This window comes from Rattus rattus, chromosome 5 (assembly GCF_011064425.1).
Source record: "Rattus rattus isolate New Zealand chromosome 5, Rrattus_CSIRO_v1, whole genome shotgun sequence".
NCBI lineage: Eukaryota > Metazoa > Chordata > Mammalia > Rodentia > Muridae > Rattus > Rattus rattus.
The window spans coordinates 70,493,576-70,519,303 of record NC_046158.1 but is presented as its reverse complement, the minus strand read 5'-3'; the positions used below and the strand labels follow the sequence as shown (position 1 = coordinate 70,519,303).

At 36.7% G+C, this 25,728-nt stretch overlaps 1 protein-coding gene across 1 annotated transcript; it reads left to right on the top strand.

The window, feature by feature from the left end:
* The first annotated feature begins 22,684 nt into the window (after positions 1-22,684).
* Positions 22,685-23,617, top strand: LOC116900424 (olfactory receptor 4C16-like). Its single transcript, XM_032902166.1, has one exon. It carries the CDS (start codon positions 22,685-22,687, stop codon positions 23,615-23,617), a length of 933 nt encoding a protein of 310 aa, XP_032758057.1.
* Positions 23,618-25,728: the final 2,111 nt, after the last annotated feature.

Here is a 25,728-nt window from a genome sequence, read left to right as displayed (position 1 = left end):
TTTGCCGTATATAGCTTTTACTATATTTATTCTCATCTCCAAATATGAAAATAACAAGAAACAACAACCACTATTCCTAATATCTCACAACATCAATGGACTCAATTCCTCAATAAAGAGACACAGATTAACAAAGTGGATAGGTAATGAGCTCTCAGCATTTTGTTGCCTACAGGAAACACACCTCAGAGACAAAGACAAACACTACCTCAGAGTAAAATGCTGGAAAACCACTTACAAACAAATGGTCTGAAGAAGAAAGCTGGAGTAATAATATTGAATAAAATTGACTTGCAACCAAAAGTCATCAAAAAAGATAAGGACGGACACTTCATATTCATCAAAGGAAAAATCTACCAAGATGAATTCTCAATCTTTAATAACTCTGTTCCAAATACAAGGGCACCAACATACCTAAGAGAAACCTTACTAAAGCTCAAAGCACACATTATACCTCACACAATAATAGTAGGAGATTTCAACATCCCATTCTCATCAATGGACAGATCATCGAAACAGAAATTAAACAGAGACATAGACAGACAGACAAAGTTAACAAAAGTTAAGAACCAAATGTACTTAACAGATATTTATAGAATATTCTATCCTAAAACAAAAGGATATACCTTTTTCTCACCACCTCATGGTACTTTCTCCAAAACTGACCATATAATCAATCACAAAAGAGGCCTGAACAGATACAGAAATATAGAAATAATCCCATTTGTCCTATCAGACCACCACGGGTTAAAGCTGGTCTTCAATAACAATTAGGAAAGAACACCTACATATACATGGAAGTTGAACAATGCTCTGCTCAATAATAACCTGGTCAAGGAAGAAATAAAGAAAGAAATTAAAGACTTCCTAGAATTTAATGAAAATGAATGTACAACATACCCAAACTTATGGGACACAATGAAAGCTATGCTAAGAGGAAAACTCTGAGTGCCTGCAGAAAGAAACAGGAGAAAGCTTTTATCAGCAGCTTGACAGCACACCAAAATCTCTAGAACAAAAAGAAGCAAATATACTCAGGAGGAGTAGAAGGCAGGAAATAAACAAACTCAGAGCTGAAATCAACCAAGTAGAAACAAAAAGAACTTTACAAAGAATCAACAGAACCAAAAGTTGGTTCTTTGAGAAAGTCAACAAGATAGATAAACCCTTAGCCAGACTAATGAGAGGACACAGAGAGTGTGTCCAAATTAACCCAATCTCTTCTCTTTGTTTTGTTGCAAAAAGATTAGTTTCTTGCTTTTTCTAAGGTATAGCTTGCTTCCTTGTGTTGGGCTTTGCCATTTATTATCCTTTGTAGGGCTGAATTTGTAGAAAGATATTGTGTAAATTTGGTTTTGTCATGGAATATCTTGGTTTCTCCATCTGTGTTAATTGAGAGTTTTGCTGAATACAGTAACCTGGGCTGCCATTTCTGTTCTCTTAGGGTCTTTATGATATCTGTCCAGGATATTCTGGCTTTCATAGTCTCTGATAAGATGTCTGGTGTAATTCTGATAGTTCTGCTTTTATACTTGACCTTCTTCCCTTACTGCTTTAATATTCTTTCTTTGTTTTGTGCACTTGGTGTTTTGACTATTACGTGATCAAGGAGTTTCTTTTCTGGTCCGATCTATTTGGAGTTCTGTAGGCTTCTTGTATGTTTATGGGCATCTCTTTCTTTAAGATAGGGAAGTTTTCTTCTATGATTTTGTTGAAGATATTTACTGGCCCTTTAAGTTGGGAGTCTTCACTCTCCTCTATACCCATTTCCCTTAGGTTTGATCTTCTCGTTGTGTCCTTGATTTCCTTTATGTTTTGGGCTAGGAGATATTTGTGTTTTACATTATCTTTGATAGTTGCGTTGATGTTTTCTGTGGAATCTTCTGCTCCTGAGTTTCTCTCTTCTATCTCTTGTATTCTGTTGGTGATGCTCACATCTATGACTTCTGATCACTTCCCTAGGTTTTCTGTCTCCTGGGTTGTCTCCCTTTGTGCTTTCTTTATTGTCTCTATTTCCATTTTTTTTTTTTTTTAGTGGATTCGTTGATGGTTTTTCTTTCTTTTTTTTTTATTAACTTGAATATTTCTTATATACATCCGAGTGTTATTCCTTTCCGGTTCGGGCAAACATCCCTCCCCCTCCCTTCCTTGTAGGTGTTCCCCTCCCACCCCCCCATTGCCGCCCTCCCCCAACAGTCTAGTTCACTGGGGTTCAGTCTTAGCAGGACCCAGGGCTTCCCCTTCCACTGGTGCTCTTACTAGGATATTCATTGCTACCTATGAGGTCAGAGTCAGGGTCAGTCCATGTATAGTCTTTAGGTAGTGGCTTAGTCCCTGGAAGCTCTGGTTGCTTGGCATTGTTGTACATATGGGGTCTCAAGCCCCTTCAAGCTCTTCAGTTCTTTCTCTGATTCCTTCAGCAGGGGTCCTATTCTCAGTTCAGTGGTTTTGCTGCTGGCATTCGCCTCTGTATTTGCTGTATTCTGGCTGTGTCTCTCAGGGCGATCTACACTTCTGCACTTCTTTGCTTCATCCATCTTGTCTAATTGGGTGGCTGTATATATATGGGCCACATGTGGGGCAGGCTCTGAATGGGTGTTCCTTCAGTCTCTGTTTTAATCTTTGCCTCTCTCTTCCCTGCCAAGGGTATTCTTGTTCCCCTTTTAAAGAAGGAGTGAAGCATTCACATTTTGATCATCCGTCTTGAGTTTCATTTGTTCTAGGCATCTAGGGTAATTCAGGCATTTGGGCTAATAGCCACTTATCAATGAGTGCATACCATGTATGTCTTTCTGTGATTGGGTTAGCTCACTCAGGATGATATTTTCCAGTTCAACCATTTGCCTACAAATTTCATAAACTTCGTTGTTTTTGATAGCTGAGTAATATTCCATTGTGTAGATGTACCACATTTTCTGTATCCATTCCTCTGTTGAAGGGCATCTGGGTTCTTTCCAGCTTCTGGCTATTATAAATAAGGCTGCTATGAACATAGTGGAGCACGTGTCTTTTTATATGTTGGGGCATCTTTTGGGTATATGCCCAAGAGAGGTATAGCTGGATCCTCAGGCAGTTTAATGTCCAATTTTCTGAGGAACCTCCAGACTGATTTCCAGAATGGTTGTACCAGTCTGCAATCCCACCAACAATGGAGGAGTGTTCCTCTTTCTCCACATCCTCGCCAGCATTTGCTGTCACCTGAGTTTTTGATCTTAGCCATTCTCACTGGTGTGAGGTGAAATCTCAGGGTTGTTTTGATTTGCATTTCCCTGATGACTAAAGATGTTGAACATTTCTTTAGGTGTTTCTCAGCCATTCGGCATTCCTCAGCTGTGAATTCTTTGTTTAGCTCTGAACCCCATTTTTTAATAGGGTTATTTGTCTCCCTCTTGGTCTAACTTTTTGAGTTCTTTGTATATTTTGGATATAAGGCCTCTATCTGTTGTAGGATTGGTAAAGATCTTTTCCCAATCTGTTGGTTGCCGTTTTGTCCTAACCACAGTGTCCTTTGCCTTACAGAAGCTTTGCAGTTTTATGAGATCCCATTTGTCGATTCTTGATCTTAGAGCATAAGCCATTGGTGTTTTGTTCAGGAAATTTTTTCCAGTGCCCATGTGTTCCAGATGCTTCCCTAGTTTTTCTTCTATTAGTTTGAGTGTGTCTGGTTTGATGTGGAGGTCCTTGATCCACTTGGACTTAAGCTTTGTACAGGGTGATAAGCATGGATCGATCTGCATTCTTCTACATGTTGACCTCCAGTTGAACCAGCACCATTTGCTGAAAATGCTATCTTTTTTCCATTGGATGGATTTGGCTCCTTTGTCAAAAATCAAGTGACCATAGGTGTGTGGGTTCATTTCTGGGTCTTCAATTCTGTTCCATTGGTCTATCTGTCTGTCTCTGTACCAATACCATGCAGTTTTATCACTATTGCTCTGTAATACTGCTTGAGTTCAGGGATAGTGATTCCCCTGAAGTCCTTTTATTGTTGAGGATAGTTTTAGCTATCCTGGGTTTTGTTATTCAGATGAATTTGCAAATTGTTCTGTCTAACTCTTTGAAAATTGGATTGGTATTTTGATGGGGATTGCATTGAATCTGTAGATCGCTTTTGGTAAAATGGCCATTTTTACTATATTAATCCTGCCAATCCATGAGCATGGGAGATCTTTCCACCTTCTGAGGTCTTCTTCAATTTCTTTCTTCAGTGTCTTGAAGTTCTTATTGTACAGATCTTTTACTTGCTTGGTTAAAGTCACACGAGGTATTTTATATTATTTGGGTCTATTATGAAGGTGTCGTTTCCCTAATTTCTTTCTCGGCTTGTTTCTCTTTTGTGTAGAGGAAGGCTACTGATTTATTTGAGTTAATTTTATACCCAGCCACTTTGCTGAAGTTGTTTATCAGCTTTAGTAGTTCTCTGAGTGGAACTTTTGGGATCACTTAAATATACTATCATATCATCTGCAAATAGTGATATTTTGACTTCTTCTTTTTCGATCTGTATCCCTTGACCTCCTTTTGTTGTCTGATTGCTCTGGCTAGAACTTCAAGAACTATATTGAATAAGTAGGGAGAGAGTGGGCAGCCTTGTCTAGTCCCTGATTTTAGTGGGATTGCTTCAAGTTTCTCTCCATTTAGTTTAATGTTAGCCACTGGTTTGCTGTATATGGCTTTTACTATGTTTAGGTATGGGCCTTGAATTCCTATTCTTTCCAGGACTTTTATCATGAAGGGTGTTGAATTTTGTCAAATGCTTTCTCAGCATCTAATGAAATGATCATGTGGTTTTGTTCTTTCAGTTTGTTTTATATAATGGATCACGTTGATGGTTTTCCGTATATTAAACCATCCCTGCATGCCTGGGATGAAGCCTACTTGATCATGGTGGATGATTGTTTTGATGTGCTCTTGGATTGGTTTGCCAGAATTTTGTTGAGTATTTTTGCATCGATGTTCATAAGGGAAATTGGTCTGAAGTTCTCTTTCTTTGTTGGGTCTTTGTGTGGTTTAGGTATAAGAGTAATTGTGGCTTCATAGAAGGAGTTTGGTAGTGCTCCATCTGTTTCAATTTTGTGGAATAGTTTGGATAATATTGGTATGAGGGTCTGATAGAATTCTGCACTAAACCCGTCTGGACCTGGGCTCTTTTTGGTTGGGAGACCTTTAATGACTGCTTCTATTTCCTTAGGAGTTATGGGGTTGTTTAACTGGTTTATCTGTTCCTGATTTAACTTCGGTACCTGGTATCTGTCTAGGAAATTGTCCATTTCCTGCAGATTTTCAAGTTTTGTTGAATATAGGCTTTTATAGTAAGATCTGATGATTTTTTGAATTTCCTCTGAATCTGTAGTTATGTCTCCCTTTTCATTTCTGATTTTGTTAATTTGGACACACTCTCTGTGTCCTCTCGTTAATCTGGCTAGGGTTTATCTATCTTGTTGATTTTCTCAAAGAACCAACTTTTGGTTCTGTTGATTCTTTCTATGGTCCTTTTTGTTTCTACTTGGTTGATTTCAGCTCTGAGTTTGATTATTTCCTGCCTTCTACTCCTCCTGGGTGTATTTGCTTCTTTTTGTTCTAGAGCTTTTAGGTGTGCTGTCAAGCTGCTGACATATGCTCTTTCCTGTTTCTTTCTGCAGGCACTCAGCGCTATGAGTTTTCCTCTTAGCACAGCTTTCATTGTGTCCCATAAGTTTGGGTATGTTGTACCTTCATTTTCATTAAATTCTAAAAGTTTTTTAATTTCTTTCTTTATTTCTTCCTTGACCAGGTTATCATTGGTAGAGCATTGTTCAATTTCCACGTATATGTGGGCATTCTTCCCTTATTGTTATTGAAGACCAGCTTTAGGCGTGGTGGTCCGATAGCGCATGGGATTATTTCTATCTTTCTGTACCTGTTGAGGCCCGTTTTTGACCAATTATATGGTCAATTTTGGGAAAAGTACCATGAGGAGCTGAGAAGAAGGTATATCCTTTTGCTTTAGGGTAGAGCGTTCTATAAATATCCGTTAAGTCCATTTGGCTCATGACTTCTCTTAGTCTGTCTCGTCTCTGTTTAATTTCTGTTTCCATGATCTGTCCATTGATGAGAGTGGGGTGTTGAAATCTCCTACTATTATTGTGTGAGGTGCAATGTGTGTTTTGAGCTTTAGTAAGGTTTCTTTTTACGTATGTAGGTGCCCTTGTATTTGGGGCATAGATATTTAGGATTGAGAGTTCATCTTGGTGGATTTTTCCTTTGATGAATATAAAGTGTCCTTCCTTATCTTTTTTGATGACTTTTAGTTGAAAATTGATTTTATTTGATATTAGAATGGCTACTCCAGCTTGCTTCTTCGACCATTTGCTTGGAAAGTTGTTTCCCAGCCTTTCACTCTGAGGTAGTGTCTGTCTTTGTCTCTGAGGTGTGTTTCCTGTAGGCAGCAGAATGCAGGGTCCTCGTTCGTATCAGTTTGTTAATCTATGTCTTTTTATTGGGAGTTGAGGCCATTGATGTTGAGAGATATTAAGGAATAGTGATTATTGCTTCCTGTTATATTCATATTTGGATGTGAGTTTGTGTTTGTGTGCTTTTCTTCTCTTTGTTTTGTTGCCAAGGCGATTAGTTTCTTGCCTCTTCTTGGGTATAGCTTGCCTCCTTATGTTGGGCTTTACCATTTATTATCCTTTGTAGTGCTGGATTTGTAGAAAGATATTGTGTAAATTTGGTTTTGTCATGGAATATCTTGGTTTCTCCATCTATATTAATTGAGAGTTTTGCAGGATACAGTAGCCTGGGCTGGCATTTGTGTTCTCTTAGGGTCTGTATGACATCAGTCCAGGATCTTCTGGCCTTCATAGTTTCTGGCGAAAAGTCTGGTGTGATTCTGATAGGTCTGCCTTTATATGTTACTTGACCTTTTTCCCTTACTGCTTTTAATATTCTTTCTTTATTTTTGTGCGTTTAGTGTTTTGACTATTATGTGACGGGAGGTGTTTCTTTTCTGGTCAATCTATTTGGAGTTCTGTAGGCTTCTTGTATGCCTATGGGTATCTCTTTTTTAGGTTAGGGAAGTTTTTCTTCTATGATTTTGTTGAAGATATTTACTGGTCCTTTGAGCTGGGAGTCTTCACTCTCTTCTATACCTATTATCCTTAGGTTTGATCTTCTCATTGAGTCCTGGATTTTCCTGTATGTTTTTTGGACCAGTAGCTTTTTTCGCTTTACATTATCTTTGACAGTTAGTCAATGATTTCTATGGAATCTTCTGCTCCTGAGATTCTCTCTTCCATCTCTTGTATTCTGTTGGTGAAGCTTGTATCTACAGCTCCTTGTCTCTTCTTTTGGTTTTCTATATCAGGGTTATTTCCATGTGTTCTTTCTTGATTGCTTCTATTTCCATTTTAATTCCTTCAACTGTTTGATTGTGTTTTCCTGGAATTCTTTCAGGGATTTTTCTTTTTTTGCGATTCCTCTCTGTGGCTTCTACTTGTTCTCTAAAGGGAGTTCTTCGTCTTTCTTGAAGTCCTCAGCATCATGATCAAATATGATTTTGAAACTAGATCTTGCTTTTCTGGTGTGTTTGGATATTCCATGTTTGTTTTGGTGGGAGAATTGGGCTCCGATGATGCCATGTAGTCTTGGTTTCTGTTGCTTGTGTTCCTGCGCTTGCCTCTCGCCATCAGATTATCTCTAGTGTTACTTTGTTCTGCTAATTCTGACAGTGGCTAGACTGTCCTATAAGCCTGTGTGTCAGGAGTGCTGTAGACCTGTTTTACTGTTTTCTTTCAGCCAGTTATGGGGACAGAGTGTTCTGCTTTTCGTGTGTGTTTTCCCTCTACAGGTCTTCAGCTGTTCCTGTGGGCCTGTGTCTTGAGTTCACCAGGCAGGTCACTTGCAGCAGAAAAGTTGGTCTTACCTGTGGTCCCGAGGCTCAAGTTCGCTTTCTCGGGGTGCTGCCCACAGGTCTCTCTGCAGTGGCAGCAACCGGGAAGATCTCGCCCGCCCCTTCCGGGAGCCTCCGTGCACCAGGGTTCCAGATGGCCTCGGTGTTTTCCTCTGGAATCAGTAATGTGTGCAGAGAGCAGTCTCTTCTGGTTTCCCAGGCGTGTCTGCCTCTCTGAAGGTTTAGCTCTCCCTCCCACAGGATTTGGGTGCAGAGAACTGTTTATCCGGTCTGTTTCCTTCAGGTTCTGGCGGTGTCTCAGGCAGGGCTCCTGCCTCTCCTGGGCCCTCCCACGGGGAACCCAGGGCCTTATACAGTTTCCTCTTGGGCCAGGGATGTGGGCAGGGGTGGGCAGTGTTGGTGGTCTCTTCGCTCTGCAGCCTCAGGGTGGGTTCCTGTGCTTGCCTCTTGCCATCAGGTTGTCTCTAGCTTATCTTGCTGTTTCCGACAGTGGCTTGACTGTCCTGTAGGCCTGTGTGTCAGGACTGCTGTAGACCTATTTTCCTGTTTTCTTTCAGCCATTTATGAGAAGAGTGTGTTCTGGTCTCAGGTGTGTAGCTGTTCCTGTTTGCTGGCTTTCAGCTCTCCCTGTGTGCAGGTACCATATGTTATTTGAAACTATTGTAAAAGGCGTGGTTTTCCTGACATGTTGTTCAGTTCATTTAACACTTAGAGGAGTACTGATTTTTGTGAGTTAATTTTGCATGCAGCTAATTTGCTGGAAATTTTTATCAACTGTAGTTATTCCCAGTGAACAGGTTAAGGCTATCTATGTAGACTATCATATCATGTGTTAATAGTGATACTCTGACTTCTTCCTTCCCCATATGTGTTCTATTCGTCTCTTTGAGTTATCTTCTTTATATGGATAAACTTCAAGTTCTATATTGAATAGTTATAGAGTGGAAAACCCTGTATTTTTCCTGATTTTGTGAAATAGCTTTGAGTTTCTCTCCATCAAATTTGATGTTGGCTGTTAGCTTGCACTATACTACTTTTTACTTTATTTAAGAATATTCTTTATAACCCTAACTTTTCCAGGGCTGTTATCATGAAGAGGTATTGGATTTTATCAGTGGCAATTCCTATACCTACTGAGAGGATCATATGGTCTTCTTACTTCATTTGTTTGTATAGTAGAAGTATAAAATAATGTAGGACTTGTCTTTGTCCTCTTTATTTCTATGCCTTACCTTGAAAACAATTTTACATAATATTATTTGAGAAATAATAGGCCCCCTTTAATGTCTCTCGTTTTTCTCAAAACACACAAAAATATTATTACAGTATAAATTTTATATTTTTGAAGAGATTTTATGTGTGTGTACATTCATATATATGGATAAGTGCACGTGGTAATAAACTGCATTACATTGCCAAAATGTCCAAGACTAACAAATGGAAGAAAACCTTACATTGGTACATGGTTTACAGGTTTACCATCGTGTTTTCTTGGCTATCTTGCTTTGGGCATATAACAGAACAGCAAATTACATTGAAATTATTAATATAGCGATCAAATAGGTGTATTTAATTCTTGAAACATGAAGACAGATAGGTAGATAGAAAGATAGATCAATAGTTAAAACCTGGTAAAAAACAATAATTTCTTCGAGGCTATATATGCATGAAACAATTTCCTTCTACAACATGATTTACCTTCTAAAAGTTCTGTGATTTCCATTAATGTCACAGGCTGATGATCAACCTTTTGTGCAGGCATTTGAGAAAACATTCCTGCTCTAAATTTTAACAGACCAGTATCATAATTCTACTTTAGTCTCCCTAGAGCCTTTTATTAATTAGCCTATGCCAGGAACATGAAACTGTATTCTGGTGTTTCTCAACATTGTATTGTTTTAAAACTGAAGGGAAGAAAGCTTGTACAATTTCCTTTTCCATATTACTCTGTTAAGATTTGGCATTGATCTGATTTTTTGTCAGGTGCAACTATATTCATCTTGATTGTGCTTCAGTGTTGGAAATCTGAATAATTAATGCTATTGTTATTCATATTATACAAATATCAATCTGGTTAATGCTTGGTGTAGAACCACATTGAAGAAATATTAAAAAACATTCAACTTAGAAGTAGGTTGTTTATCAATATTACAGAATACATATTTATAGAGTGACAACAAATCAAATCAGTATGACTAGTATGAATAGTGCTATTTATTTTGAATTATGGAAATGATAGTAAAATGTGCAGTTGTTTTGTTGAAGACAGCGAAATATAAATGGCAGTCACGTGGGCATTTCAATTTCAACCTATCAAATGTTCAAGTCAAGATTGATAATTGATCAAGGTGAAGTTTCATGATATTCCTATTTAAAAGACTTCAGTGTGCGAGGAAAGGAATTGCCCTTAAAATAGTTCTGGAGAAGATTAGAGTCCTTCAAAAAACCAAGCAACATAATCAAGAACACACTGTATAAAAGTGCAAAACACAGAAACCTTCTCCATTTCTACCTGTATGCATCTGGAAAGTCTTTGGGCATCAGCCTTAGCAAGCCTTTCCCAGGCCCAGGAGAAGACTAGTGACAGAGAAGTCTGTATTTACAAATGGGCAGGTCACTAGAAGCTCACCATACCATTCTCCATCCAGAGGAAGACTGTGTTGGAGTTTGCATAGCGCAGTCATTGGAAAGGGAAGATTGACAACAGAGGCTAAGGTTGAACAGAAAGAGAGAGTGAAGGTTCTTCTCACTATTCGCCCCAAGCCCTCAGTGGAACTGTGAACAAAAGTTGGAAGAGTCTTGTAAAATTGGAATGATGGAGCTCCCTGCTCAGATATGATGGCAGCACTGAGAAAAGCAGCCAGTGTGGGATGCTATCGGTGAAAGGGCTACAGACTGTTGGCCAATTGCTTTGGAGAACTTGCCATTGACTGATGTCTTCTAAGGAGAAAGATTTTTCCACCAGAGCTGAATCTAGCAATTCTGAGGCCATTTTGTGGTCTCCAGCCAGACTTTAGCACAATGGACCTTCTGGCTTTGTTCTCTGTGAAGTTGGAAGCTCTTGGGGGTAGGGGTGGGGAGGAGTGGGGAAGGGTCAACTATGCACCTTGTCATTCATACTTGTTTTCTGGAATGGAGAAGCCTGTGTTTTTGTTTGTTTGTTTGTTTGTTTGTTGCAATGCATGATTGTGCTTGTTGAGCTACACAAGCCTGGAGATTGAAGTTGATTCACCTCAAAACAAAGTTGGAATTCTGCATTGTTTTTCAGATTGTCGTGTAGCAACTATGTATTCAACACCTGTAGTTTTTCTCCCTGGGGCACAGAATAGAAGTTGATGTGGACTCTAAACTGTACTTTTCTTGTAACTATTTTGGAATGACATGCATTTATAATGTCTGTTATACTTGTACAGTGTATTGATGTTGGTTGCTTTTTTTTTTAAAGGAAAAAATGGCCTGAAAAACTTTTTAAAAAATTGAAAAACTTCAGTAACAACTCAAGTTTGAGGAAAAAAATGTGTATAAATCACAAGATATTATTAGTTGTCTTGAATATATATATATATATATATATATGTGTGTGTGTGTGTGTGTGTGTGTGTGTGTGTGTGTATGCATATGTGTGTGTGTGTGTGAGATAGTCCCAGGAATAAACAGGTTTCGAATGTTTTGAAAGAGCGTGGTGAAGCACCATGTTCTGAATGAGAGGAGAGGAAAAAAATTCATCTCAGGAAGCAGTTGTTATAAAAACAGGGTTGGCATGGTTTCATGAATAGGGTGAAAGGAAAGAGGTAAATTGCATTGATGTTAGAGCTGACAAGAGACGGCACCAGAGTCGCCACACCATACAAGTCTCCGAACATAATGAGCTCAGAGAATCTTTTATTATGTTTGGGGAATTGGCCCTGTTTGTAGGAGTCATTTTTAGTAGCCCAACTCTGATTCTTCCTGCCAAAAACTACTGGCTGCAAGAAGATATCATTGGGGAGTTGATAAGCAACAGTGGCTGTTAGGGGATGAATAGTTTTGGCACCAAGCATTGCAAGCAATTAAATTATTGCATCAGCGTTGGAGACCCATGTTGGAAGAAGATACTGACCACAGTGTGCTGTACATCTCTGGGGATGATCTGTCCCCTCTCTGCTGCATATGCCAAAAGCTGAAGCATGTATTCAAAGATTTCTGGGCATAGGATTGGTTTGAAGATTGTATCTTCATGAGCATCATATGCATATAGTTTAGAGGCCCAGTAAATAATGCCACTGAGAAATAACTGGCACATGATTACTTAATTTTGATCGTCTGAAAATTAGTGGAATTTAAATTATAGTTTAAATTGGAAGTAATTCTTTTACTAGGGAGCTCCTAATTATGCATACAGATTAAAGATTTTACATTCAGAGTCTGACTTTAAAAAGTTTTTTAAAGCACAGGTTTATTAAAGATATGGTTAGAGAGAGCCATCTGTTCGTCCTTTTTATGTTCCCAAGTGACATTCTAGCCAAGACAGTACTATGATGCTTGAAACAGAACTTTAACAGTTTCATTTTTATACATCTGGTTGCTTTGGCAATTTATCTGTAATTAATGTACATTTTTAAGATTGTAACACAATTTTTAAGTAAATATTTTCAGTCACATAACTATAATACATGAAATCCAATTTAACTTTCTGGATCACATGTTTATATTTTTATGAATATAGTAAGGCTTTGAGTCACAAAGAAACTAATTTGTTCAAGGATATTAGTCTATTTTTGCGCTTCAGAAACGTTACAAATGTGATGGCTTTGATCAATTCAAATTAAAAATATATCTGAAAATACAAATTCAAGATTGTTATATGTGTTTAATTCGTCTATTCACCTATTTAGAACAGCAAAAAATGCAATATGGCATTCATCAAGTCACTCATTTCTTCATAGTACACAAATTACCAAATTGGTTTCCAAATATTCCATAGTTTTTTTCCTTCTTACTGATAGATGCAATTTCCTTGATTTTGTGTGAAATATATGATTATCATCTTAAGCAGGTGAATATTGCCATGTATTGCAGCCTAGGAATTCCATTCTAATGAGATACATTTTAAAATGCTTATGATTATGCTATTCATATTAATCAAATGTTTCTTGCCAGAAAATTGTTTTGAAATAATCAAAATGCAACAAATAAACAAGCAGTGAAAAAATGCTAAATGATTTCAAATATTCAAATTGAAATGAAAACTAATCTAATTGTTAGAGGTGAACAATTAGAATCTATTGAAACATCTCTGTGAAATCTTATTATCACCATCATTAAACAGGCTATGCATAACTACAAAAATATTTAAATACGATGTGCAAAAACTACAAATGCCCTCAATAATTGAAGTAAGTACATTTTCTTTGGGGATACTTCCATCCACTGTACATCATTAGGAAGTTCCCATTTATCATGGGGACATTCCAATATTTCCATTATACCATCATGATTTTTAATCATGATTCTTCTTTTTAAACTTTATTTTTCAATATATAATTTACTATTGTTTTTCACTCATTGGTGTTCTCCCTGGATACATATCTGTGAGGATGTTAGAAGTCTGGGAATTGGAGTTACAGACAGCTATGATCTGCCATGTATGTGTTCATCCTCTGTAAGAGCAGTCAGTGCTCTTAACAACTGAACAATCTTTCCAACCCCTATCACAATCCCAATTCTCTAACACAACTCTTGTGCCCATTTAGAAATGCTTTAAATGTTAGTAAAAGCTGACAGATCATTTTTGGTTCACTCTTTCTGTAACTCTTTTATTTGAGAGACATTGCCCCATCTCATGTTATTCAGCACTGACTGGAAAATTATACTTTAGACCTTTATGTATTTATTCTCTCTCTCTCTCTCTCTCTCTCTCTCTCTCTCTCTCTCTCTCTCTCTCTCTCTGTGTGTGTGTGTGTGCGTGTGTGTGTGTGTGTATGTGTGTGTGTGTGCTTGAGAGAGTAGGGAGAGTGTGTCACAAATAATTCCACAAATATGTAAGTCAAAGAATGACATTTCAGGAGACAACTCTTTGCTTCTACCATTTGGATCTCAGGGATCAAACAGATTTTCAAGCTTGGTGGCAAACTCTTTTATTGCTAAGCCATTGTATCTGCAGGAAAGTTACAATTTTAAACATGTTTAGCTGTCTACTAAATATTTTTGTTTGTGAGTGACATAGGTTTTTAAGGCTGTATTGCCTTATGATTATTTAACCTGAGATACCATATTAAAGTAGTTATCAAAAGAAATGAAATTAAATAGAAAAGGTACAAAATTAGATGCTGCTTTATTGTGCATGTTGTTCTTCAGAATAATTTTAAGTATAAATCTTGATGCCCTTAGGATATGTGTTCAAATGAGGGAATGGATTTTACTTTTATACTATCACTTCCCTTTCTGTACAAGTACAATAATAGTCCATATGTTGTTGGATTAACCAATTACTTTTTTAAATAAAAAAAAATAGGTAAGGCACACTCCATATAATGAAGCTCATATTTGACAGTAGTAAAACGACTAAGAACCTGAGGGTAGTAGGCCATAGGCCATGAGAAAAACCTAGCAATGTTATTATGCTAAAGCAACCTAGGAATTAAATGATTCCTGATAACCTATTATGTACTCATAGAGAGTGCCTTGCTCAACCTTCATTAGAGAAGCTATATTTTGCAATAAATGAAAATCAAGACAGAGACTCACCACTGCAAAAAATACAGAGTGAAAATATTTGAACACTTACTCTGAAACATTTCCCCTCAAGGTCAGAGATCTATAAAGAAAAAGAGGAGGAAAAATTGTAGATGCCAGAAATGGTAGATGAATCCAAGGTTACCATGTCTTTCAGAAACCATAGGACTGATCAACATATAAACTCACAGAGGTTATAAGAGATTGCTTATGACCTGCACAGGTTCAAACCAGATGTGGTCTCAGCACTAAGTAGATACTGGTTCCTATTCCTAACTAAGAATCTATATATAACTTATACCAATCGGAAAATGGATAATTTGTTTACTCAAGTAGAGTGTCATTGTATATCAACCACACCTTATGGCAAGCATCATTCTCAGAAAGTAGTTGACCAATTCAAGAACTCTCTAATTGAAGAAAAAGTGGGAAAGAGCTTCAAACTCATTGTCACAGGGGGAATTTTCCTAAACTCCAATGGCTCAGGCGTTAAGATCAACAATGGATAAATGGGACTTCATGAAACTGAAAACTTCTGTAAGGCAAAGAGCACCATCGATAACACAAATCAGCAACCTACAAATTAGGAAAAAGCCATCACTATCCCTACATCTGACAAGGTCTCATAACTAAAATATAAAGGGAACTTAAAAAATTAACCTCCAAAAGCCAAATATCCCAATTAAAAATGGGGTATAGAATTGTAGGGTTGTGGGCCTGAGTCTGCTCCATCACTAGGGATGGCTACTTAGGGAAGTGGAATGCAGAGAGTTTGGCAGCACTTAAACCATGCAGAGGACAGGGCAGTTGCTGGAGCATAGGAAAGCATCCAAGGGTCGAGATCTGAAGGGGCTTGCAACCCCATAAGAACAACAATGCCAACCAACCAGAGCTTCCAGATACTAAACCACTACCTAAACACCATACATGGACCGACCCATGGCTCCAGCTGCATATGTAACAGAGGATGGCCTTTTGGGGCACCAGTGGAAGGAGAAGCCCTTGGTTCTGCCAAGTTGGAACCCCAATGCAGGGGAATGTCGTGGGAGGGGGTGGTAAGGAGGGGTTGAATGGGGGTGGGAACGCCCTTATGTGGGAGGGGATAAGGATTTATGGACAGGAAACCGGGAAAGGGAATAATATTTGAAATGTAAATAAAGAAATATATCCAATTTAAAAAAACAACAACAAGGGAAGCACAATCTGAAAACCGGGACTGGTTTGGGGATCCCCAGTTATAGGTTTCTATGGATCTTGAACATTTCAGTCTCAGAAGACCTGAGCAAGAGGTCTGGCCTGCAGGCTATGTCAAGCCCAGGGTTCGGGATGAAGGTTAGGAGAACTCTGGCTAGTCCCAGAGGTGAAAGTTCTTGGCTTGATGGCAGCAGCTTTGGTGGACCATAAGAGGAAGCCTGGTAAGGTTGAGCTAAAGGTGAGAAGCCCTGGAGACCCTAAAGGGATGATTGAGCTTTGCCTGCCTCTGGAATCAGGCCCCTATCACATACCAAAGCCCACCACCCCCCATAAGTTAGTAGCCATCAGTTACATAAGGACTATAAACTTCCCTTCCTCCCTGAAAAAGGCATTTAATCTCAGGCCCACACTGAGTTGTGGGTATGGTTTTATCCATCCACTTTCCACCATGATAATAATAAACTGTTTGGAACCATGGTCTGCCTCTTTTCATCGAGATGCACTGGGGATCTAAGGAGAAGGCCTTTGTTTACAATCTAGTCTCTCTGCATTCCCAGTCATAATGAAATGTCTAACAGTGGGGAGGGGGAATTCAAAGAGCCCACCTCTAGAAGACAGGGTGTCAAGTGGAGAGAAAGGGTTACTAAGATACAGTCAAAACTTCTGACCTAGAACTCTTCCTCTCTAAAAGACAGGGACAAAAATGGAGAAAAGAATGAAGGAATGTGGTTCAATGACCCATCCAACTTGAGATCTATTTTATGGGATGGCACCAAGGCCTAACACTATTTCTGATGCTATGATATCCTTACAGAGAGGATCCTGGCATGACTGTCTCCTGAGAGGCACTACTAGCACCTGACTGAGACAGAAGCAAATACTTACATTTAACCATTGAACTGAAGTTGTGGACCCCTATTGTTGAATTAGAAGAAGGATTGAAGAATCTGAAGGTGGGAGCAACCCCAGCAGTCTCAACTTACCCAGTCTCTGGGGAGCTCCCAGAGACTGAGCCACCAACTAGGAGCATACACAGGCCAATCCAATGCCCCTGGCACAAATATAGCACAGGTCTACCTTTGAAATAAAATTTAAAAAATGAAGATATGTGTTCTGGGGGATTTTGACAATTTTTATATTATTTAATTTTTGATTATTTTTTATTTTTATTGTTGAAAGAGAAAGTGAGAACATGAAGCTGATTAGAAGTTTGGTAGGATCTATGAGGATTTTGTGGCGAGAAAATGTAATCAAATGTATATTGTATAAAAATTAAGTAAGCAACAAAATAAATTAAAGGAGACAGCATTAAACATTATAGGAGCTCAAGATTTTATCTACTAAAACTTTGAATGATAGCTTAAGGTATTTGTGGAGCAGTTATATTCTTTTACTATCCACTTATTTCACTAACCACTTTATTATCTACTTACAATTGTGTGTATATGTGTGTGTGCATGTACGCATGTGTTTGTTTTTATGTGTATTTGTGCATTTACGTCTGAAGCTTCTACCCCCATACTTTGCTTTCCATTTTGTTCCTGGGTGAGATAAATGTTATTGTGGGCTAAATAGAATTCAAAATTGAATTTATGATATCACTCAGATGTCTTATCTAAAAATAATGATAACTTTAGGGACTAATTTCTTTTAGAATATTGATATGCTATATCATTATGTGTTAAAAATTCCCTCTGGGACACTAAAATAAATTTAGTTTTCCACTACTCTGAGGAAGACTGCCTTCAAAAGGTGATGGACAGACAGTGGTGTTAATTTGCTGAGCCCTCCAGCTGGTAAGTTATAGATTTTTGCTTTTTGAGCTCAGACCCTTGTAACAAGTTAATTCAATGTATTTTAAAACACATTTGGAGCCTTAAATATGAATTAGTCTGACATCCTCTGAGCAAGGTATAGAAAAACATAGCCCAATACTTTAAAACTTTATTGCTATAATGAAAATGAATTAAGCTAAATACAAACAATTGGACAAAAGTACTACACTGATGTTAGCAAAAGCTTTTGGCAAACATCACTTGAGTGAAAAGTCATTATGGTGAGGAGACAAGGATGTGTTCCATCAGTTAAAGTTGACCATAGTTTATTGACACAGGAGTATGTTGAATAATTCCAAAATATTTTACTTTTGAGGTGGTGGCATAAGATGGGATATTACTAAGGGCTATAGATACCAGAAATTGAGGAGAGATTTTGTGCATTGTCAACAGTCAGAGGAAGGTGAACAAAGACTACTGATGAACAGTCTTCTGGAAGATGCTAATTTTCCCATCTCTAACTGACAAACCTGAATAGAATACTCTACTTTTACAGTTCTTCTCCAATATCATGAGACTGCAATTTGTAGTTCATTCGTATCCAAGATTTCTCTGGAAAATGAACAACTAAATTTCAGAGAATGTTCAGAATTAATATAAATATAATATAAATAAAAATATAAATAAAAAGACTAACATGCACAATATGGAATCCATTTCAAAATTACATGAATTAATGATATGTGATGAATATATACTAATGGTGAGAGAAAAGTGCTGTGACAATAGCAAGGGAAATACTGAAAATATTTTGGGGTAAGAATCTTTATTTTCCTTCTCAGTATTTGTCCCCAGTTAATCTTTATTTATGTTTGGTTTTTTGTTTTGTTGTTTTTATTTCATTTTTCTTTTTTTTCCTTTTCTTTTTTTCAGAGCTGGGGACCGAACCCAAGGCCTTGCGCTTGCTAGTATTTCATTTTTCATATATTACATCAGATTCTGCACTCTCCTCTCCTCCTAGTCCCTCCTAGCCCCATAGACTCTTTCTCTGTTTCCCTTTATAAAAGAGATATTAACCAAATATGGCATGTCAAATAGAAATAAAACTAGGTACCTTCATGCATATTATGCCTGGATGAGGCAACCTAGTAGGAGAAATAGAGACGTCAAAGCAGACAAAAGCACCAGAGACAGTTCCTGAGCCCATTGTTAAGAAATCTACAAGAAGTCCAAGATGCACAACCATAAAGTACATATAGGTGGAGGGCCTAGGTCACAGACCCATTCAGTCTCCCCGATGGTTGGTTTTCTCTCTGTGAGCCCAGGTTAGATGATTTCATCCGTTTTCTTTTGGAGTTCTTGGTTCCTTGTATTTTTGTTTGTTTAACTGTTTGTTTGTATTTTTTTTCTATTGAAAACACTCCCCTATGATACACTCTTGGCCACACAAAGTGATTATGTCTTCGGCTTAGTAATATTTGAAAGGAAGAATAGCTAGATATAAATTTTATACTATTTAAGAAACCTAGTATATGATGACTAGGTTAGAGCCCAGGAAAACATGAGTCCTCAGGCAAGTTGATTTCCACTTATAATTTCACTACAAGAGAAGAAACTCACTGTTCTTTGCTGTGGGGAAAATTAAAACTCCCAGAGACATAATCTGCTATTCTATGAATAAGTAAAGAGCTGTTTTTCTTTTCAATGAGAATGGTTATCCTTTCATGAAAGTAAAAAGAGTGTAGGATTTCCCTAGGAGATAGAAAAGCAGTATCACTGAATCAGAAATCATAGGGACCTGGACAGTGTTGATGCATCTAATGGGGAATCTGCAGTGCAGCATCGAGCTATGGGAAGAGTCACAACACATTCTAGTCTAGTCCCTCTTCTGGGTTGTTTTTTATTCAGCTCTTTCCTAACAACTACAACATCATCAGCTCATCATCTGTTTACTGTTTTGCAGATCTCATAGAGCCACCCTAGAGTCTCTCTAGTATCTCTACAGCACTGTTGTTTTCAGGCCAGTGTAACAGATTTTTACATTAGATGCTTTTCAGAACCTGTTGAAAAACCTGTGATAGTTCTGGAGAGGAAATGGACATAGGGTTATATGTAAAGACATGCAGAATAGATTTTTATTAGGGGGATCTGAAAATATCAAGGTTAAGCATGCAAACCCTACAGCAGATTCTGAAAATGTTCATTTTGTAGATGGCAGAGCCATTTAAAACACAACATACCATGTTACATTCCTTACTGCTAATCCACCATTTAAGTATTAGAGCTTTCTAAAAAATAAATAATGATCTTAATTTTCTTCTTTTCATATACAGTAGATGGGAGCTTTAAGCAAAGTCATGATTTCAGTATGATTTCTAGTTAGAAAATCACTAAAATAATCAGATGAATATTAATTCTAGGTGTCAGTGTAGACAGTGATGTATTTACCCATACGTAGAGGCCAGAAATTTATATCAGGATGTCTTCCTCAATTCTCCTCCTCCTCCTCCTCCTCCTCTTTCCTCCTCCTCCTCCTCCTCCTCCTCCTCCTCCTCCTCCTCCTCCTCCTCCTCCTCCTCCTCCTCCTCCTCCTCCTCCTCCTCCTCCTCCTCCTCCTTCTCCTTCTCTCTGGGCTTTAAGTGCAGTTCATCATGCTGAGTTTTTACATGGCAGAGATTGGAACTCAGATAATCTTACCCAGCAAGCACTTCTCCCACTGAGCCAACATATCAGTTCCAAGATAAGCATGGCATTTTAAGAAGAATGTGATAATGCTCAATATAAACTTTTAGATATTCATATGTACAGGATGTTGAGTTTGCTAGAGTGGAGTGTGATATCTTATGAGCATGGATTTTCTACATATTTATTCCAGGAAGGAAACTAAAGAAACATTCAAATAATTACATTACATTACATTATATTAGTACATTACTATAAGAAATCCTATGAGGAAAAGCCTTTCATAAATCAGAAATCATTTTCCTTATTGCAAAAAATCATTAAAATATTCTTTGCATGTTCTTTAAATTTGAGTTTCAAAATGTCAAAATGGTCATAAGAGCTATAAGTTCAAGAGCCGAGGATGATTTTGACTGTGGATGAAAATAATGAAAATATTATTGAAAATAAATGTTTGATATAGAAGTATAACCTTTACCAAGTTTATTAAATCCAGTAATTTAAATTTTCTTATATAAAAATTTTGTGCAAGTGTTTGAAGACAATGAACTTGCTTCAGAAATGAATGAACTAAGGAGATTTCATAGCAAACACCTAAAACATTATATTCTCAAAGGAGTGATGAAAATGATTTGAGGTGAATGCATTTTTTCCATCAACATATCCACAAAATACATGTCATTTTCATGTACAAACATGCCATGGAAGAATCTAGTGCAACAATTAAAAGTATGGAGTCAGTTTAATAATTGATAAAATAATTCACTTCTCTTTTAGTCTAAGATTGTTGCCAAATTTATAGAAGCTACAATGAAAACTATCTGGCAATTTCCCACAAGTATTTTTGATTTATAGAAAGGAAAAAAACATCACAAGCTTATGATAGAGAAGAAAATTTGTTGAGAGTAACCTAAATGCATATAAACATAATTTTGTGTCTCTCTTCTCCGTTATATCCTTGCTTTGACTAATAGCTTCCAAAATCATGCAGTGACTATGTGGGTGGGATATATAAGCTTTCCATGTAGCTTATAAATAGATATCACTTCAATTTAAGTATAACTGATTATATGTGTAATATATCATTATTTTGAGGACAAATAATTGGGGGAAAAGGCTTTTAGTTTAAAAGCAAAAATCATGAAAATATAATATTCCATGTTAATTTTTAATTGAAAGTTCTGGTATTGAAAATGAGTAAATGACTTTTGAGGTAGAAACAAACTGAATCAAGAGTCAATCACTGACTATTTACTTTTTATCTTCTGCAAAACCATACCTTCATTTGGATTCTGCATTACTTCTCTATTCTAAGAATATAGTGTTTATTAAAAACTACTGGGGATTACATTTATTCTCTAGTCCTCTGTCAGTTGATTTTAACACATGTGAATAAAAATGTTTATCATGAAAACAATGGAACCATGATATCCACCATTTTAATTTTATTTAATCATAACCACTAGACTTTGAATGCGCTAAAACATCATCCAATACAAGAAAGAATTAAAAGTGGTAATATTAATGCTATTTGTAGCCAGCAAGAACTATTATTCTGAAACATTGTGTTAGGTAAGATGTACCTCAAAATTTTCAGATTATTTGGAAATTAGAAATATTTATTTTCCTCATGTTTATATTCAAATATCTGGAAGATTTTTGTAGGATTTTTGAAATATTACATATATTATCATTTCTTCAAAATGTACATAATGATATGTCAAAAATATATGATATTCTTCATGGTTTGGTACTAAGAGGCAACTTCCTATTTGTTTCACTAAACACCAAGGCAATCAAATTATGTTAAATGCTAAGTTCAAATATATGTTAAATATTAAGTTGACTATGTTCTTTGCTGTTAATTAAGTGTGAAAAATTAAAGTTGATGATAAAAGTAGCATAGATCACATATAGTAACTTTATATTCATTGAGTTGTAATATTAACTATAATTGCGATAACAGGGATCTGTGTTTGAAAAGTTTACATCAAACCATTCCTAACCATATTTGGGACTGACAACAGTGGAGATAAATGGTCACTAAAATTCAGGAAGAAGTGCTGAATCACTTATTAAAAAGTAACAGACAGGGGGCTGGAGAAATGGCTCAGAGGTTAAGAGCACTAACTGCTCTTCCAGAGATCCTGAGTTCAATTCCAAGCAACCACATCTTGGCTCACAGTCATCTGTAATGGGATCTGATGCCCTCTCCGGGTGTGTCTGAAAACATCAACAGTGTACTTGTACACTTACAGAAAACAAATAAATAAATCTTTTAAAAAATAACAGACAGAATATCCTTAATGAGGGCTACTTTTGCTTAAAATGCTCCATAACATCATATGCCAACCTCAAAATGAATGTCTTTTTCTTTTTTCAGATAAGGTGTTTTACATTAATGATATCTGATCACTAATGAGAAACAATGTGGCTGAATAACAATGTGACTGAGTTCATTCTACTTGGTTTGACGCAGGATCCTTTTAGGAAGAAAGTCCTATTTGTTGTATTTTTGCTTTTTTACATGGGGACATTACTGGGTAACTTGCTGATCATTGCTACCATCAAGACAAGCCAGGCCCTTGGGAGTCCCATGTACTTCTTCTTGTTCTACTTATCCTTGTCTGACACTTGCTTCTCTACAACCATAGCCCCTAGAACAATTGTGGACTCCCTTCTGAAACAAGCCTCTATCTCTTTCACTGAGTGCATAATCCAAGTCTTTACATTTCATTTCTTTGGCTGTCTGGAAATCTTTATCCTCATTCTCATGGCTGTGGATCGCTATGTGGCCATCTGCAAGCCCCTACATTATATGACCATCATGAGCCGCCGGGTCTGTGGAATGCTGGTGGCCATAGCCTGGGTGGGATCCTGTGTGCATTCTTTAGTGCAGATATTTCTGGCCTTGAGTTTGCCCTTTTGTGGTCCCAATGAGATTGATCATTATTTTTGTGACTTGCAGCCACTATTGAAACTTGCCTGTTCAGACACATACATGATCAACCTGCTTCTGGTGTCCAACAGTGGAGCCATTTGTACAGTGAGTTTCCTCATGCTGATGGTCTCCTATGTCATTATTCTTCGTTCCCTAAGAAACCACAGTGCTGAGGGGAGGAGGAAAGCCCTATCCACCTGCATATCCCACATTATTGTGGTCATTCTTTTCTTTGGACCTTGTATCTTTATATACACACGCCCTGCAACAACATTTCCTATGGACAAGATGATAGCTACATTTTATTCAATTGGGACACCTTTGCTTAACCCTCTGATTTACACACTGAGGAATGCAGAGGTGAAAAATGCCATGAAGAAATTATGGAGAAAGAGAGTGGTCTCAGAGAATAGAAAGTAAATGAGGTCTCCAGTCTATTTTCATAATTTGCATTAAATTAGAAGTTAATAACATTGTTTTTATTAATGTTTAATATACTAACTTCTTAGGGCATGAGGATTATAAGTTCATATAGTAAAGAGACAAAATGAAACACAGTTTTGAGTTAATTTTGAGTCATGGGATAAAGCATGAAATATAGGTAGATATGAAGACACTTGATTTTTTTGTTCATGTTTTATTCTGTGTTTCTCACTCTCCATCCTTTCTGTTCTAACACACTTGTGTCTGTAATTGTATTATTTGCCCTTCTTCCTGTTGCCTTCTGAAGTTCTCTCCTAATAATTATCTATCTATATAATCACTTCCTGTATTCAAAGTCTCATGAGTTTTACATCTTCCAGTTAGTTACTTTTTATTTTGGTGATGATAATATATGTACAACATTCTTCCCTTTCCTCTCTAAGAACCTTCCAATTTACACCTTCTTTTTCTTCAAATTCACTACCTCTATTTTTTTACGTTATTGCATTCATGCTTGTATATACACACATATATTTCAATTATATATTATTTTATTAAGATATTTTAATAATATCATAATTTATTTTATTCTCTAGACTCAGCAAATTGTGGCAGATTTCAAATAACTGAAGCAGGTGCTAGTATAGAAGAAAATGCATACACTTGAAGAAATCTCTCTTCTATTTAATGATAGATTCAGAATTTTTCCCATGTGTTCTCTGTGATAAAATACTAGAAGACTAACAGAATGCAGAAAGAAGAGCTTACTCCTGAGAATCTCTCATATTCTGCTCTCAATATTGGGGTTGTAGTCCCAATTTTTCTTCTTTAATACTTATACCCTTCTACTGATTGCTATCTTCTAACTTCATTAATAAGCTTACTCTTGCACGCATTAATTATAGTGTTTTCTTTATAAAAACAGTGTTCAACTAAATGAGGCATATGTAGGTTAATTTAAAGTAGATGTCTATATTGGTTAGAATAAAGAGAACAATCGCTTTAAAAATGTATGTGGACATATTGACAGATTAAGCAAAAGCAGGATGACCCAAAGGAGTATTTCAGTTTAAAACCAAAATATTACATTTCAAATATAAATTACTTTAGTGAAATTTGAATCTAATTTGGGAAATAATATTATTAGTAAAGGAGAAATGGAAATTTTTACAGTAGAACAGAATATTAATTTAATCATTATTTATTACTATACTAACGTTGAAAAGTATTAGTGCTAAGAATATTTGTAATTTCAATGATTTCCTGTGTGTTATTGTTCATAGAAAATACTAAGTATGAATTCTTTTACCCTGAGACTTTTATTGCTTTCATAAACTGGTAAATCAGAAAATAAAATTTATATCAATTTTTTTTCTATTTCTGTTCCTTTAATTTTTATTTTTCTCTAGTGCCTGGTATTGAACCTAGATCCTCACTCATTCCAGTCATGAGACATAATCCAAACTTAGAAATTCGCCAAAAGACTGATGATAATTACTATGTTTGTGTTTCTGTATTGGTAATAGAAATCTGTACAATCTAAAACAGAGTATAAAGATAAGTGTATTATATATCTCTTCTTTTTAAATTCTTTGCATTTAAGTCTCAATCTTAACCATGTTGTCCTCATGTAGCTACAACTTGATCCTGTTCTTCCTGGATTTTCAGTTTTAGATTCTCGTTGACAGAATCATAATTAGTTTCTTCTCTTTTTTAAGACAAAGAAAATTATGCACATTGAAAGTAGGTCCATCATTTCATTTATTTCACTTTAGTATTTGAGTGTTAATATTTAATGCATATCTGTGTAACATGTTTGTGCCTGGTATCCACACAGATATCAGATGGGAAAATTGGATTTCTAGAATTGTTGTTAAGGATGGTATTGAACTTTAGTGTGGATGATGAGAATTATATCTAGGTCTTCTGCAAAAACAACGTGGGCTTTTAACCATTGAATCATCTCTGAGCCCTCTAGGTACATTTTGAGTCCCATATTACCTTCAAACATATAAAGAACATAGCATCCACATTTTTGCTGTCACACAGCTCCTGTAGACTGTGTCCTATATAAACCATTTCCAGTGTTTTGCAATAAGACACATTGT